We start from the raw sequence: 17,250 nt of genomic DNA, 5'->3' as shown, positions 1-17,250 counted from the left end.
TGTTCTCTCTGCCTGGAAGGTGCTCCTGCTTGAGTTCTGCATCCCACTTGCTGTCCACTTCTTCTCTCCTGGAGGCTCTTCACTTCCCTCCTCCTGACACCCATTAAACTAGCCTATTAGCCAGCGTTTACCTGCCTGCGCCCCACCTCAGCTCTCAGGATGGGACCCACATCTGCTTGTTCTCCAGTTTACCGCTGGAACAGGACCCAGGGCCGGTGCTCCATAAACCTGATTAGGTGAATAAATGAACCATTCTGCTGGCTTGTCACATCTGTATAAACAGACGCTGGATTAGACTGTGTTAAGGTAGCTGTAGCTCATACACCTCATTTAGCTAAACAGCTGTGGTCTTTTACTTTACTACCATACCAAGAGTAAAGAGATTCGGTAGTCAACATCATGAAAAAAGTTATAAAAATAGGGACTGCTGTAAAATAGAGATCGAAGAAAGAAGAATAAAGTTTTTCTTTCATAACTATTCAGATCGCTTTCAAGGCCTCAAATCTGGACGATGAACAGGTGTTCTGGCCCTGTTGTATGTTTCTCTCAGTATTCATTACTCTTCCGGGGAGCCACTGATTTGTGTGGTCATATTAAGGTTGGAAATAGATTTTGAAGGCAGTAAATTCATATCTCCATGTATGACTAATACAGGTAAAGAAAGAACAACCAACCTATTTCTAAAACCAAGAACAAAAAATCAAAATCTAAAACAAGAACAAAAATCTCTCAGCCATTCCAAGACCTGTCACACCACTGTGTCATGCTTTTAATGGATATACAACTCAGTGTGCGGGAATTTCATTGAATGTCTCAGTCATGGGTCAATGTATTTAAAAAGGAAGACAGAGGGGCGCCTGGGTGGCTCAGTCAGTTAAGTGGTTAACCTTCAGCTCAGGTCATGATCCCAGGGTCCTGGGATCAAGTCCCACATCATGGTCCTTGCTCAGTGGAGAGTCTGCTTCTTCCTCTCCCTCTGTACCTCTCCCAGCTCATTCTCTCAAATAAATAAGTAACATCTTTAAAAAAAAGTTTAAAAAGACAGAATACCAGAAGATGGAAAAGATTCAAGCAAATGGCAGAGAAAGTGCCTTTGTAAATACTTGTATGTTTCATGATGAAACTGTTTTCATGCCTTTTTCCCCATTTAATTTTAAAAAATCAAAAAAATTATGTTGGATAATGAATTTTAAAAATCTAAATGAGAGCAATGACTTGCCTCTGAGGATGTGCTTTGGTTTTATCATTTGTTTTAATTAGAAAGTTGCTGTTGACAAAGTAGTACTATCTTACTTCCTCCACGGATGGAATTACTAGCTACCTAATACCTTCTTTTTAATCCAATGCTATGACCTTTGATCCACGCCTTGATGGAATTTTTAGATGTGCCACTGAGCCAGCCCTGATCTCGGCCTTTGTGAGGATGCAGGTAATGCGGGACCAGGCTTCTGAGCCTATGAGGGAGGCGGGTGAGTGTGTACTTGGTAGCAAGGTAGTTAGGAGAATCTTTCCACACTCGCCAGTAATTCCATCCAGAGGAGAAAGATGGCAGCAGTAGTAGTAACGTTGTAGGCATGAAGTTAGTTTTAAGATTTTGTTTTACTGTCTTGTTCATGACATTAACTGAAGGTCTGAGGTCCCCACTAGATTACAAATTTCATGAAGGTTGGGCAGTCCAGGTGGCTCAGTGGTTTACTGCTGTCTTCAGCCCAGGGCCTGATCCTGGGGACCCAGGATCGAGACCCACGTCGGGCTCCTGGCATGGAGCCTGCTTCTCCCTCTGCCTGTGTCTCTGCCTCTCTGCCTCTGCCGCTCTCTCTCTCTCATAAATATATAAAATCTTAAAATAGGGATCCCTGGGTGGTGCAGCGGTTTGGTGCCTGCCTTTGGCCCAGGGAGCGATCCTGGGGACCTGGGATCAAATCCCATGTTGGGGTCCCGGTGCATGGAGCCTGCTTCTCCCTCTCCCTATGTCTCTGCCTCTCTCTCTCACTGTGTGCCTATCATAAATTAAAAAATAAATAAATAAATAAATAAATAAATAAATAAATAAATAAATAAAAATTTAAAATCTTAAAATAAATAAAATAAATTTCATGAAGGCAAGGACATTATCAATCTTGTTCCCGCTATATCTTTGGGGCTTAGCACATGGGAGGAACTCAATAAATGTTTATTGAAAGAATTGGTAAATGAATGAATTCATCCATCTCTCCATATTTCCACCATGGCAGTTGGGGAAAACCACCTATGCTTCTTATCACAGTAATTTCCCAAGGAATGCTGCATATCATACCCTTTATTCATTCATCCTATTCGCTCACTCCATCTGTCACTTGGTTAACAGGTATTTCTCATGTAGGTATAAAGTGCCTAGTCATCTACTGAACACTGAGAAGTGAACAGTGGGCAAAGCTGACATTGCTACATCCCTTCCTTGGGCTTACAGAAGAATAGGGAAAATTAGTATTAAATAAACCAAGCACAAGCATGGTAGATAAACATTCTAATAGGGGGAAGACAGGATAATAAAATTGATAATTGGAAGGCCCATCCAGGTGAGAACAGAGAGGATGATTGGATCACAATCTTGGTGATGAGTTAATAAACACCTCCAAGAGCACATCTGACCCAGCATGCCTCCATAACATGTAGCACAAACACATACGAAGGACCTGGCTCCCAACCTTTACAAATTAATTGAAAGGAATTCTGATCACAGAGAGTCTTGGTTCCCGGCATTCTGGTTTGCTGAAAGGTTCCAGGTTCACATACTGACACAGTAGCCAGGACACACCTTTCTGCCCTATGTTGACCTTCCGTTCATTGTGTTTCACTTATCTTTTAAAACAGGTTCAGAACCCCTATACAGGTATAATGGCACTCTAGACTTTTTTTTTTTTTTTTTTCACTCTAGACTTTTTTATTCCAATGCTAAGTTTTAATTTATTTTTGTTACTCCAGGGTGCTTAAAATATATTAGGGAATAAATCATTCTATATAGTCGAATCCTAGAGTTGTTCAAATGAGGGATGTAATTTTAGATATCTAAATAAATGGACCTGTTTAAAAATAGTATTTACATTGTTTGAACATGTATAGCTTAAGGGGAGGAAAGGCATTAGAAAATAATTTGCATTTATTTTTCTTGCTGTCCAAAATATCTTCACAGTCACCTCCTCCGGTCACCAACTAACATTAGTAATATAGAAATAATTGCTTTGCCATAGGTAAAAAACTAAGAGGAAACCAGTTTAAAAGACCACAGTGGTGACTCTAAATATGACTCCCAGAAACCTTTAAGAAGTCTGTAAATCCAGCTGAAGATTTTTTTTTGATTGGTCCCAATTTTTTTTATATTCTCCTCTATTTTAACTGGACCATCAGGGAATCACACAGCAAAACCTTTGCTCCAGAAAACTGGAATGTACCGAATGCTGACCCGAGGGAAAGGAAAGGAATGGAAAAACATTTGCTGTCATTTCTTCCCTTTCTCCTGAAATACGCCTCACAAGAGGATGCCCCGCATGGATATGAGGAATCAGAGCTGTAGTCAGTGTGAGTTCCAGCAAAGGTGAGAAGAGGCGGCCCCGGGGACACTGAACAGCCCACCCCACATCACAGCACATCCCATGTCCCAATGCCACCATGCTTCACGAAAAACACTTGGATTTTTCAAAACTTGGAGAGTGATTTCAGCTGTCAGTGAATTAAGGCAAACATTTGGAGGATGACAGCACAACAAAATGCAGTGTCTATCACAGTGCAATAAACAGCAGAGAAGCTGATGAGCTTTCTCTGTACATTTCTGAGTTTGCTTAAAATTAAGAGCCAAAAGGAGCAATAGTGCCAACATTTTACAGACTTACTGGCCAACACACAAACTTACCCATATCTGAAGTATGTGCTAAACTGTCTGCAGAGGCGGTGAGCAAGTTCTCGTTTGCCACAGGCTTCAGGACCAGCTAGCACCAACATGGGGTAAGGGGCATCCAGACGAGGAAGCGTGCTGGAACACAGAGCAGCCAGTGACGGGCCGGCTGTGGTCACACACACACACACACACACACACACAGGGCACCAGGTGTACATCATGGTCACACATAAGTCAGTGACGGAGCACCTGCTACATGCAGGTGCTGGAATCTGTGCAAGGGGAAGTAATGGGGCAGCAGAAGAGCTGAGGGGTATGCACTGGGAAGCTAGTACATGAACAAAAATCTGTACATCAGTATTCATAATAGCTGGATTTGTAATAGCCCCCAAATGGAACTGGCTCAGAAGTCTTTCAAGAGATGAATGGTTACACTAATGGTGGTGTATCTGTACAAGGAATACTACTCAGCAATAAAAAGGAATGTGAACTACCGATATATCCAACAACTTGGATGAATCTCCAGGGAATAAGGCTAAGTCAAAAAAAAAAAGCCAATGATTCCATTTGTATAATATTATTGAAATGACAACATTATAGAGACGGAGAACAGACCACTGGTTGCCAGCGTTTAGGGGAGTTGAAGAGGAAAGAGGTGGCTGTGGCTCTAAAGGGGAAGCGCAGGGATCCTTGTGACAAAACTCTTCTGTAGTGGTGCTTGTATGATCTACACATATGATAAAATTGTATAGAACTTAAGTGCACACACGAGTACATGCAAAACTGGTGAAATCTGACCAGGTAGGTGGATTGTATCAATGTCAATTTCCTGGATTTGATATTCTATTATAATTAGGCAAGATATGGACCATCTAAAATTTCTCTGTATAATCTCTTACAACTGCATGTGAATCTATGATTATCTCAAAGTAAATTTTTTTTAATGATTAAAGAAGAAAAAAAATTAAAAGTGACAAATACTGAATATAGGCAAAGGAGATCTTCCTGAAAAAGGAAACCAAAGCAAAGGAACAAATATTACACTGTAATTCAAGAATTTTCCTGAAATAAAAAAAATAGAACCATACGTTGAAAGAGTAAACAGCATACTTGAGCATATTAGCCCAGAATGGCTAATATTAAGACACAGTCTAGTAAAATGACCAGACTCTAAAGAAAAAAAAAAAACTGTTTAGCTAGAAAAAGAGAACACATGACTTATAAGGGAAAGAAAATTGTCTATCAGGTTTTGAGAGATGTTTTGCACAGCCTCCCCCCCCCCCAAAAAAAAAGAGTAGCATCTTTTATATGATCAAGGAAAAAGTGTGAGCCATGGATTTTAAATATAGTAAAAGTGGCTTTCAAGTATAAAGGAGAGAGAATATTGTCAACATGCAAGAAAGAGTTCAAGGGGTATTGATCCTCTAGCCCATCCTAAGGAGTCTACTGGAGACCAAGCTTCACACCCACTTAACTCAAGAGACATTAATATAAGGGCTATTGGTGAGCCATAAATATGCAGTTATCCATAGAACTACGACCAAATGACAGCAAAGGAGGAAGTACAGTGTGTGATGGATATACGTTCTGACAATAGAAATATGGTGCGCTATTTTTAAAGTGGGTGATTGACACCTCCATAAAATACATACAATAGGCAGATTCACAGGGATAAAAAGTAGATGCGAGGTCTCTAGGGATAGGGAGTAGCAGGCAGTGGGCAGTTGCAGTTGGGGGAGGCGGGATGAAAAATTCTAGAAACAGGTGGTGGTGGTGGCGGCACAACAGCGTGAATATAACTAACGCCACTCAACTGTACACTCTGAAATGGTTAAGATGGCAAATTTTATGTTATACGTACACTTAACCACAATAAAAAATGGGGGGAGGTGATGGGAAGAACATAGGCAAAATATGATTTCACTGTTTTCAGGAATCATGTTGGTAGGAGTATTAGCACTGATACCATTGTGTTACAATATGGGATTTTAAAAAAAATAATTATGGGATATTCTAAATTCATCTTCCTCTGTGTCTTCGATGTGGGAAGGAGGATACAGAAGTAATAGAAGGATTACTAAAAGCTCCACTATCATCTTTAAATTGAACGGTAAATATCAATATGAATTCAGGAGATATTTTATCATCTATCTACAAATAGATGCAGATAGATCTATCTAGATATAGGCTAGATATAAGCATATTGAATAGATGTATATAGAGACTTATAGATAGATAAATAGGATAGATGGAATAGGCCAATGGGTGGATAGAAGGGTGGGTGCGTGGATGGATGGATGACAGGAAGGAAATGCATTCCTAGCTGTGTCTACTAAAAAACCTAACAACAATGACCAACTAGGTAGCAATGATTCCCTCTAGCACATATTGTGACTGGGAGATACCTCTTCTCACTAAAACAAACCAGGGCTTCTAGGAGAAGTGGTTGATTCCAGAGTTTGGACAGGGCTTGTCCAAGATGAGCCTAGAGAACCTTGCCATACAAGAGAGCAAGAAAGCGGTCAATGACTGCGGTACAATTTTAGTACTGTAGCCTCACCCAGTTGCGCCAGAGGAAGGGACAGTAACTCCCCAATTACGCAGCATAAAAGTCTCAAGGTCAAGAGTTAGGGTTTCCTACTGGCCCAGACCAGGAAGAACAATAGCAGGCCTGCCCCTGTCTCTGTGAGTTTCTCCCAAGCACCTCTCCATTCTGAAGCATCTGGAGCTCCTTGGCCATTTTGCTTTTGTCTACTCGATAGCTACACATGATGAAGAAATACGTGTTTTTCAGACAATGCTGTAAATTTCTTTGATACATATTTTTATATAAATGTACCCTAAAGTATGAAACAACTAGCAATCTCATAAACTTGGAAAGAAATACAATGAGGACATAAATGCCCTTCTTTTAAATCAAACGTGCTTTTCCAGATGTATGCAAATAAATGATAAATCATTTCACCTCAAGGGCTTCCATAAATATATAAAACTGTCAATGTCTGTATTATTAAATTACATGTAAAAAATCATGTCCTGGATGCAAAATAAAACATATGCTCTCTATGGGAAACCAACCATGTGAAGTACAGAAGCAAATATCACATAAAGAAGAGGAGCCATTTATAACGAAGAGATTTTAAAAGTATTTTTAAAATGCCTTTGGGTATTGATAGAATTTCTGCAATATACTTATAGCATAAATGGCCATCTGCTCCAACAGATTGTTTAAAAAGAAACAGAGAAACTATGGTAAATCTGTCCTTGAACTTTGAGGTGAGAGACTCTGTTCACGTACTCAACTAAGCTGGGTGACTCACAGGCACAGTGCAATCAGCATAAAGACTATTTCATGTCTTCCTTGGGCTAGTTGGGCTTCCTTCCGTGGACTCTCTCATGATCTGCATTCGTGGATGCTCTTTGGCAGGGCTATCTAGCACTCACTCCTAGCTAAGGAAAAATTTACAGCGGACAGAAATCATCACAGTTCTCTGCTAATGAGGCAGAGGTCTGTGGTTCTGTCTTACAGCAGGAAAGTTGACCTATTTTTAAATATTCTGTTTCACTGTCCTATGTCACAGGCTAGCTACCATTCAAGGGGCTGGATGAAAAAGGGAAGATGAATCCACTCACCTCAATGCCTGGGAAAACACCAGTGATGAAACCCAAGCTCAAGCATGTGATGATAATCGCTAAAAGTGAGATAGCCGAATAAAAACCCTTCCCCCAGAGAAGGCAAGAGAGGGGTGAGTCACAGAGCAGAGGCTAGGGAAGATGAGGAAGTTGTCCTGGGCCTGCCCTCCTGAGTTCTACCCTGGGGATCCCTCACGAATACCTGTCAAAGATCCTCTGTGGCTGCATCACACTGTTGACGACATGGGTCAGGTGATCCTGGGCTGCGACCACTTCTGGGGGAGGGTCGTATCTATTCACTGCTGCAACCTTTTCCAGAATTAGAAATACAAGAGGGAAAACATGGTTCATTTCTTAAGAGAAGACAAGTCTTAGGTTTTCTGTCGTGAAACTTTCTGGACGTGCAACCAGGTCTGGAAAGTAATTTCAGACCTTTTGTACTCAGTCTTTATGTCTACTCTAACTTTCCTAAAACCCAAATAATGATTATTATCTGAAAATATGAAAAAAATTATCTGAAAATGTGGAGCTGGAGTCTCTGGGTCCCCTACTTCTTTATGCTCCCTGGTTTGGGAGGAAAGAAGCAAAAACAAAACCTCTCAAGCCCAAGATTACTTATAATATAGTAAACATTCCCACTTTTGGTATGAGAGGAAGGGATAAAATACATAGTTCCAAATTCTGGGTCATTGATATGGAGGGATATGTTCCTCATCCCATCTCACCAGGAACTCTCCCAATGATATCAGATGCTATCCAAACCTCCTCATTTTTCAGCAGAGTTTCCTGTGTTTAAAGAGAGGAGTCTTTCCCCCATCATGTACACTTCTCTATCCACATGTCCTTGTCACCCCTCTACATACGTTATCTTTGTGTACCACACCTTTACTCAATGTGGGATTTTTATTTTTTTAAGATTTTATTTATTTATTCATGAGAGACACAGAGTGAGAGGCAGAGACATAGGCAGAGGGAGAAGCAGGCTCCCTACAGGGGATGCAGGACTCAATCCCAAGACCCGGGATCATGTCCTGAGCCGAAGGCAGATGCTCAACCATTGAGCCACCCAGGCATCCCTAGTGCAGGCTTTTGAATTGCATTCCCTGTGCAAAATGCTAAAGATAAAGAGAAATAGAGAAATCTAGCAAGTGCCTCTGAGTTGGAGAGTAATAACGCACTAGCATCTGCAACTATTTTTAACTGCAATTTCAGACAGGCATGTGTGAAATGGAATATCTGCCCCTCTACGTGCTTATCCCTATTTTCATGCTCATCTCAAATTTGCATTTAGTGTATGAAATCCCTCGTTAGTGGAGATTCCAGCTGTCACCAGTCACTAAACGCAAGAGAAAGCATCGCCAAAGGTACAGTGGCAGAGGGGAAGATGCTAGCACTTAAGGTCCAGTTACTCTGGAACGATGTGTCGGTGGGGGGGTGGGGTGGGTCATGACTTTAAAGAGCACAATTAAGGATTTAAAATACTGAGATAATTATTTGAGTGCCTTCTGATTATATGTACAGTGACATGATAATAAATGTCATTATTAAATGAATATTTAGAGCAACACATAGAGAATCACACTCCCTCCAAAGATGACAGTCATCCAAGCTAAAAGACTGCCATCGTGCTGCTGCCTGCACAGACGGGGAGTGCAGCTTCTGTCCCCGTGGCCGGTCTGTTCGTTGCGCAAGGGCAGTGCCTTTGCTGCGTGGGTGCTGATGCTCAGCTTTTCAGGGGGTTAAACCACAGACTAAGGGAACACTCCCTAAACAAACAGTTCATTCACATATTGTCACGTGTGCCACTTATGGGGTACATTGGTCGTGCAGCAGAGCCTTTGAGCACATTAGTTCGCAAACACATGGAATAACACAATTTACATACCTTTTCTTCCACTTTGATCTTCTTCTGATCTAATTCTGTTAATCGTAGGAGCATAAAAATCACGAAGAACCAATATTCAGCTTTTTCCTATTTAAAATATCAAGAGGAATATTCAATTGCCTTCCTTTCCCACAGGAACAAGCACCAGCATGCCACTCTCACGGGCAGGTGTTTCGGCTTCTACCCTGTTCACTCACGGACACACCCTCAAGGTGTCTACAGCTTCACACTTACCAGTCCCCTTATATAAACTCAAATGCAGGCTGTGCCTTGTAGCTTCCAAAGCTCTTCAAACATGGGAGCATGTTAATCTCCTTGTGACATAAGCAGAACAGGTATGATTATCTCCATTTCTAAAGAGCAACTAAGCCTCAGAGTGGTGAAGCATTTCCCCTAAGATTCCACAGCCAGGGATTCAAATCCTATTTTCTAACTCCAAAGAGTTTCATTATTGCAAATAATGAACATTATGACTACTCTGTCATTTGTTTGGTATTATTTTGTATTAGTTTGAATTAACTTGTACCGTTTTGAATATCTTACACTAATAAATAACATTCATTTATAGAACAAATTCCTCATTACTCCCAACCATCTGCTATGTTAGGATTATCTGGCTTTTATAAATATAATTAAAGTGTTGTATTAAGAAGCTACATCTTTAAGAGAAAGGTATTAGTGGATGATGCATTTCATAGATAAGAATGCACATGAAATGAACATCCAAAGGTATCTTTTTTTGTCCTTCCATGTGCGAGTTGGGGTTGTTTATAATGCGTGTGAAAGGGTTTTTGTAGTGCTTATGCACACGCGCAAGCTCTCAAACTGGGGATCGATGGCCATTTTGTAAGCCCTGCTCCTTTCTTTTTTTTTTTTTTTTTTAATTTTTATTTATTTATGATAGTCACACACACAGAGAGAGAGAGAGAGGCAGAGACACAGGCAGAAGGAGAAGCAGGCTCCATGCACCGGGAACCCGACGTGGGATTCGATCCAGGGTCTCCCGGATCGTGCCCTGGGCCAAAGGCAGGCGCCAAACAACTGCGCCACCCAGGGATCCCGCCCTGCTCCTTTCTTTACCAGAGATGCCTTTAAGCTGCCTGCCACTGTTTTTATACCAAGAATTGGACTTATTTTTTAATCTGATTTCTCATTTTTGCTTTTTTTTTTTTTTTTTTGGCTTGCCCAGTCCTGTTCATCAAGATACACACACAAAAAAGAGGTATTCAGGAGATATATTTAAATTCAAGGGTCTCTGGAAAGGTAAGTGAAGGGTATAGGTATAGGTAGCAAAGTGGAATGAAGGACAAATGGAAAAAGAGGCAGGGACAGAGGCCAGAAGAAAGGGTCTATCAACTGCGGGGAAAAGAGAGCCTTGAAAAATGGAGCGGATTTTTGAACACCAGAGGTGAAAACTCCTTGGGAAATACAGTATTTCTTTCTATGATCATTTTCCAACACCGCAATTTCACAACTAGATCCAAACAAATTACTTTAGGTATCTGATCTTAGACTTTCTCTCCCCTATTATGAAACAGGAACCAGAGTCTGTCTACATTGCCAGCATCGTGCATTCTAGAAGGTAAAAGGCCATTCATTCATTGCTCCAGCGTCAGCAGCTCTGCCGTGAGGTCTTTACCACCATCCAGGATGGGGCAGAGATGAGCACACCCTCCAGGGAACCCCAGGTTCCTCTCTCACTTGTGGCTCTGCACAGCTGCTACTTTGCCTAAACCTCCTAATTGTTTCCTCAGAGATGGAGAATGAAGGTAAACACAATTTATTCACATTCCTGATGCTCCTTATCCAAAGTACTTCCTGAACAAGAATTCCAAGGATGTTCTCACCCCTCTCCCCTCATAAATCTCTCACCTGAATTGGATTTCTTAGAAAATTGAGAACCCGAAGGAGAGGTAGATTTTCAATGTATTCTATTTCACCCAGCTCAGCAATCTGTTTAATCAAAGAAACAAAATATTGTCAATAAACTGTACAGCAAAAAATATAAAACACTGTAAGAGGAGTGAGGATGGATCTTCTAACTTCAACTTATTTTAGAAGTTGCTGTGTTAAATATCTAGCCTCCTAAGGAGTATTCCCAATGCAGAACAAGGGAATTGCCACATGCTCCCTCACTAAATGTGAACACACATGGCCACATTTTCTTTTTTCCTCTCTGGCTAAAGAACAGTGAGCTGTTCCTCAGCTCAGCCATCCTTATTTTAAGGCAGAAGTAACTTTGTATGCAGAATCAGAGAAACAGTACAAAAAATGCACCTGAGGACTCCCTGGTTCTCCTCCCCCCTAATCCTTCCTACCCCTGCTGCTCCCAGTCTCCCTCCCCTACCCCAACGCTGCCTCAGCTGGCCTGGCTATCTGTGGCTGGTGAAGATTTCTTACTACTAGGGTGGTGGAAGGGGAGGAGGGCGGGGGGTGGGGGGGAATGGGTGACGGACACTGAGGCGGACACTTGACAGGATGAGCACTGGGTGTTTTTCTGTATATTGGTAAATTGAACACCAATAAAAATTAATTTATAAAAAAAAAAGATTTCTTACTACATGTAGCTCTACTGTTTTTTCAATAGGAGACAATTATTTTAAGGAAAGATAAAAACAAATTATACAACACATTTCTTGACACGGGTATTCGACTTAAAATTTTTGTTTAAACTCCCACTTATGTCTTATACTCTTCTCTGTGTATGTTATGTTTCACAACTCTAAAAAGTGAGGGGACAAGAGGTTGCTTGGCAGCTCCTTAATTTGCCCAAGGATAGAGCTTGGGTTGCAGAATGAATTTCCCACTAAAGACAAACCGTTATACTTTAATTTCCTGTCATTAGCATAACTACAATTTTATTTCAAATGTGGATATTGGACTTTCACAAAAAAAATCAAAAATCACTTTTTCACTATATTTCTCAAGTCATTCCTGTGTGCATTGTGAAAGCACTCCAAAGGCAGTCACTGATAACTCCTGAGTTATCCAAACACAAAGTACAGCTAAATGAAACCACTCCTAGAGCTAAATCAGAAGAACATATGCACTATGTTCAAGGGATGCCATTTTCAAAGACATAATATAAAAGGTAAACTCTGAGTCACCACATCAAACCTGCATTAGTTCTATATGTTTATTAATAAGCATTAATCTACCTATAGCAATGCTGTTCTATCAGATACAGCTCTTTTAACACAATGACTAGATCCATTTGAATGGCATTTTGGTCTTCCACAAGATAAAAGGATTCTTTAAAAAAACATTACATCATCCAGGAAGATGCAAAAGTAAACTTGGTTCACACTTCTTGGTCAGAACTTTTGAACAACAGATCGATTTTCCTCTAGCACACAGCTCTTGTGCTTGGACTCGACACAAATGTGAGGAGGTGTGTTTTCCTGCAGTGAGCATGTCTTACTGAGTCCTGGAGAGATCATTGTTTCTAAATTCCTAAAACTCCCATCATTATGTGATTAGAGTCATAGTAGAGTTCCATAATAGGAACACTATGCCTTCAGGTGACATCTCTGGTAACTGACAATGGGAAGATGTTGAAATGTCGCAGACAACATGAATAGCATAATCGTGGGTGACAAAATCATGACTAAAATGTCAGCTGGGGTCATCTGGTCTTTTGAGAGTCAAATGAGAGGGATCCAACTCCCCCCCACCCTCCCAGTCCTTCCAGAGGTAGTAAGAGGTTGTTAAGGGCAGAGCAAAGCAAGTATGGGGTAGCCCCACTTCAACATCCCACGCCTGAATAATTAGCCATGTTCAGCAGATACTGGCTGTCCTGCCTGTGCCCTCCTCCTCCCCACCCCCCAAAGACCTCACTCCACAGCAGACTCACCCTCATGTCCTCTTCTCAAATGCCAAGACCCAAGGTTGTGTGCATCACAGACCATTACAGTAGTGTAGGGGTACAGCACCCCCAAATGGCTTAAAGTGAAACATGGCCAGAAAGGTTCTACTCTTTTTTTAAGATTTTATTTACTTATTCATGAAAAACAGAGAGAGAGGCAGAGACACAGGTAGAGGGAGAAACAGGCTCCTCGCAGGAAAGCCCAATGCGGGACTTGATCCTAGGACCGGATCCTGTCCTGAGCCAAAGGCAGACGCTCAACCGCTGAGCCACCCAAGAGCCCCAAAAGGTTCGATTCTTAAAAGGAACTTCAGCCGTCTGCTGTGGAGAATGTCACACGGGCACAGCTGATCCCCAGATTCCAGATGCCCCTCTTCCCAAACCTCCTCTGCCCTGTGGGTTACTCCTAACCCCTAGCAGCCTGTCTACTCCAAATCCCTGGGGAGAGCAGTTTAGCTGACTCTCATTTTGCCATTTCCTCCTAGGCTATGCTCTCCAAGCCCCAGCATCCATACCTAAAGCAGCCTGTGAAGGCTTTTTCTTTGACTAATTGATGGACTGATTGATTTGTGAAATAATGATGCTAAAAGAAGTAAAACACCCTTCTCTAAGTAACTCTCCAATGGAAGTCTTGCTTGTGAAGAAAGGACTGAGGTTATAATAGAGTTAATATTTGGAGGATAAGTTTTAAATGCTCGAAATGACATCAACTCTAACAAGGACTATAAAGAGTGCTGGGCCTCCCCCAAATCACCAGCTGATGGTCAACATTTGCAAAGGAACTTAAGAGAGATGTTGGAACAATCGTGTGAGGGTACAGACATGTGGCAGCAGCAAAAACCAAGTAAATAATACTGATGAAAGTGCTACTGATAAAACATCAAATTAATCGTAGGAGCAAACAGCTACATTATATTTCTGTTGCATAATAAATTTTCCATCCCTGACATGGTATTCTCAGGAGTACTGAAGAAATCCCTGAGGAAATCTTTGGAAGGCACAAAGAATATTTCAAAGTACTGTTGGTTACTCCCCAACCTGCCCAGTGGGAAGCCTGGGAATTATGTTATTGTTATGGACTCAGCTGTTCCCAAAGGATTCCCTACTCTGGGACACATGGCCACTTTTTCTTCAACAGAGTCTCTCTAACATTTGAAAATTATAAATCTCCTTTACTCGCTGAATGATACCCCCTACCTTCCCCCCCACCCTTAAATGTTTTCAAATGTAACTTGCAATGTCTCTTGAAATGGAAGAGAACAATATACGTATTCACAAGGTCCTTCTAGAGCAGCGCTATCCAATATGGTAGTTACTAACCGCACATGGCTACCTAACACCTGGAGTATAACTAGGAGGACCTGAAATGTACGTATATACAAGCTATATACACCACAAATGTCAAAAATTTAACATGGGAAAGCAGTTATAAATCGCCTCCATCAATGATTTTAGTAGATTACATGTTGACATGATCATATTTTAGATGTATTGGGCTAAATTAATTCCGTTTCTTTTTACTTTTTTATTGTGGCTACTAGGAAATTTAAAATTGCATATGTGGCTGACATTTACAGCTTGCATTATATTTCTATCAGAAAGCACTCTTCTGGAACATTACGCTGTCTGCTTTTCTGAAGGAGGGGTCATTAGCATTTCTTTACTGTATTATCCTTCAGCATTGAGAACACTGAGTCTAGAGGCAAACCATTCTATATTTGCATCCTGGCTGTGCTGTTTGCTAGATGCAGAACTCTGGGCATGTTACCTAACCTCTCTGTGCCCCAGTTTCTTCATCTGTAAAATATGACAATAATAGGGTATACCTACATGAATATTAAATGAGATGATAGATGTGAAGTGCTTAGAACAATGCCTGTGCACAAGTACTCAACAAATACCTCTAGATGGTCTTATGACTCTAATTATTACTATTATTACCATTAAGCATTATTCCTGCCCCTGAATTCTGAGATGCATTCACTTGGGATTCAGTGTATGCATTCCATCTTTTCAACATTCCCTGGATATATATGAGAACCATTTTCAGGGAAATTTCATGAAAACAGGACAAAACAGGGATTGTACTGATGTCATAAGACATGTGGCACAGTGAACAAAAGTTAAATGAACTTTAGAAGTTGACAAAATATACAAATCCAGTAAAAATAAAGATGAATGGTTTTGTCTGTGATTAAATATCTACTTTTCCCAGACCTCAAGATGGCCTTTGATTGACGTTTAGACTAAAGGTGACACAAGTTCATTGGAGAAAGAGTCATCAGACATGACTGACAAGTAACCATCACACCTGAACAGAGACACGTCTCCACAGCATCACATCTCACTCCAGCTAAGATCATGGTCTCTTCCAGGGCCAAAGTTTGCATTTTCAAGAAGAAATAGTCAACTTCCTTATGAAGTCTCCAAAAAATGTGATAAAGTACTCAGTAAGAATAAAATTGTTTCGGGGTCCCCGGGTGGCTCAGCGGTTTAGTGCCTGCCTGCCTTTGGCCCAGGGAGTGATCCTGGAGTCCCAGGATCGAGTCCCACATCGGGCTCCCGGCACAGAGCCTGCTTCTCCCTCCTCCTGTGTCTCTGCCTCTCTCTATATATATATTTATGTCTATCATGAATAAATAAATAAATCTTAAAAAATTAAAAAAAAGAATAAAATTGTTTCATAGACATTATTTCTTAAGTAGTCAGATATACCATGATTATGAGCACAAATGCCTCACTGAAAATAAAGTATAATTAAGAGTGAATGCCAACTTATATAATTTGTGAAACAAAGGGTATATTAATCCAGCTGTGGAAATCTGAGTCAGTCCAATTCCCAAGTCCTACGGATTAGGAACATACACTATTGTTACTGATAGAATATAGAAATTCACTCCCCATGCCTCTTCTCTTTAAATGACAGGCATGGACCAACACCAGCCTGAGGCTTTTCCCATGTCTCTAATCTCCCTGCTCTGACATTTCAAGACATTCCCAATATCACCTGTCTACAAAAAATTTTAGATGAACACATCACTTCTGAAAGTCATGTCTGCTTGGTTGCAGTTTAAACCCGTAAAAGAATTAATTAGGAATCACCAGATTTTCAAAAATTAAGAATGCTGTTTATTACAAGCAAATGAATGAAATACTCCTCCTTCAACTACTGCTTCAGGAGATCTTCTAGAATAACATTTGTAAAGTACATCAAGACTGTTATCAAAAGTTTGTCTGTGTTATTGCACCTGACTTCAGGATACAAAAAATTTTTTTGCCCCGTAGTGCCTCTCCTCCTGGAATTGTAAGTTGAACACAATGCTAGTATCTGTTTCCACTGTGAAGTGGACATTGTTACAGAGAACACACCAGAGCCTTTCTCACTGTTAACCAAATAATGCGTGAATATATGATCTGTGTTGAAATCCCTGTAGTTTTACCTGTCGATACTGTCTGTCCTGTTGGAGAATACATTCTGGATGTTTAAAAAGAAATAGAATAACATTTCTAAGCCAGTATTACAAGTGACAGCCCTTGAGAACCAATAATGGGTCCTCTCATGTAGACACTGAAACCAGGACAGATAAAGTGAGATATTACCTTATTATCCTCCAGGTTGATCACTTCCAGGAAGTCATGGTTCTCTAAGCCCTGGAGGCTACTGATCTGATTATGGGACAGATCCACGATCTGCAGGGCTTTTAGATCCTCCAAACCTGTGATCTTCTCAATCTGGTTATTGCTCTAAAATAGGTAAAATACATCATGTCTTAAAAGCTTCTAGTAGGAAAAAGTGTAAGGCCAAGCTTTCATTCTGGATGCTGCCCAAATCTCCTAAAATCAGCAAGCCATTCTTGTGTCCCTGCTCCTACTCATTTCCACACTTAACCTCTGTAAACACTTACACATACACCACAGAAAGAAATCACAGTTTTAATGCTGGAAGATTCAGAATATTTTCATAGAAGTTAATGCAAGACAAATGTTCAAATA

General features: G+C 40.7%; 1 protein-coding gene across 6 annotated transcripts in view; it reads right to left on the bottom strand.

The window, feature by feature from the left end:
- LRGUK (leucine rich repeats and guanylate kinase domain containing) overlaps positions 1-17,250 on the bottom strand; it is a 117,524-nt gene that overhangs the window by 60,205 nt on the left and 40,069 nt on the right. For all 6 annotated transcript variants that reach the window (XM_041728193.1, XM_041728194.1, XM_041728190.1 and 3 more), the window contains exons 7-11: positions 16,858-17,001; positions 11,265-11,345; positions 9,393-9,479; positions 7,710-7,816; positions 3,890-4,009 (exon numbers count right to left, since the gene is read on the bottom strand). In XM_041728193.1, coding sequence (XP_041584127.1) covers positions 3,890-4,009; positions 7,710-7,816; positions 9,393-9,479; positions 11,265-11,345; positions 16,858-17,001 — 539 coding nt within the window. The remainder of the gene's footprint in view (positions 1-3,889; positions 4,010-7,709; positions 7,817-9,392; positions 9,480-11,264; positions 11,346-16,857; positions 17,002-17,250) is intronic.

This window comes from Vulpes lagopus, chromosome 13, assembly GCF_018345385.1.
Source record: "Vulpes lagopus strain Blue_001 chromosome 13, ASM1834538v1, whole genome shotgun sequence".
Lineage (NCBI taxonomy): Eukaryota > Metazoa > Chordata > Mammalia > Carnivora > Canidae > Vulpes > Vulpes lagopus.
Note: the sequence above shows the minus strand (reverse complement) of the source record. Positions and strands in the feature narration are given on the sequence as shown.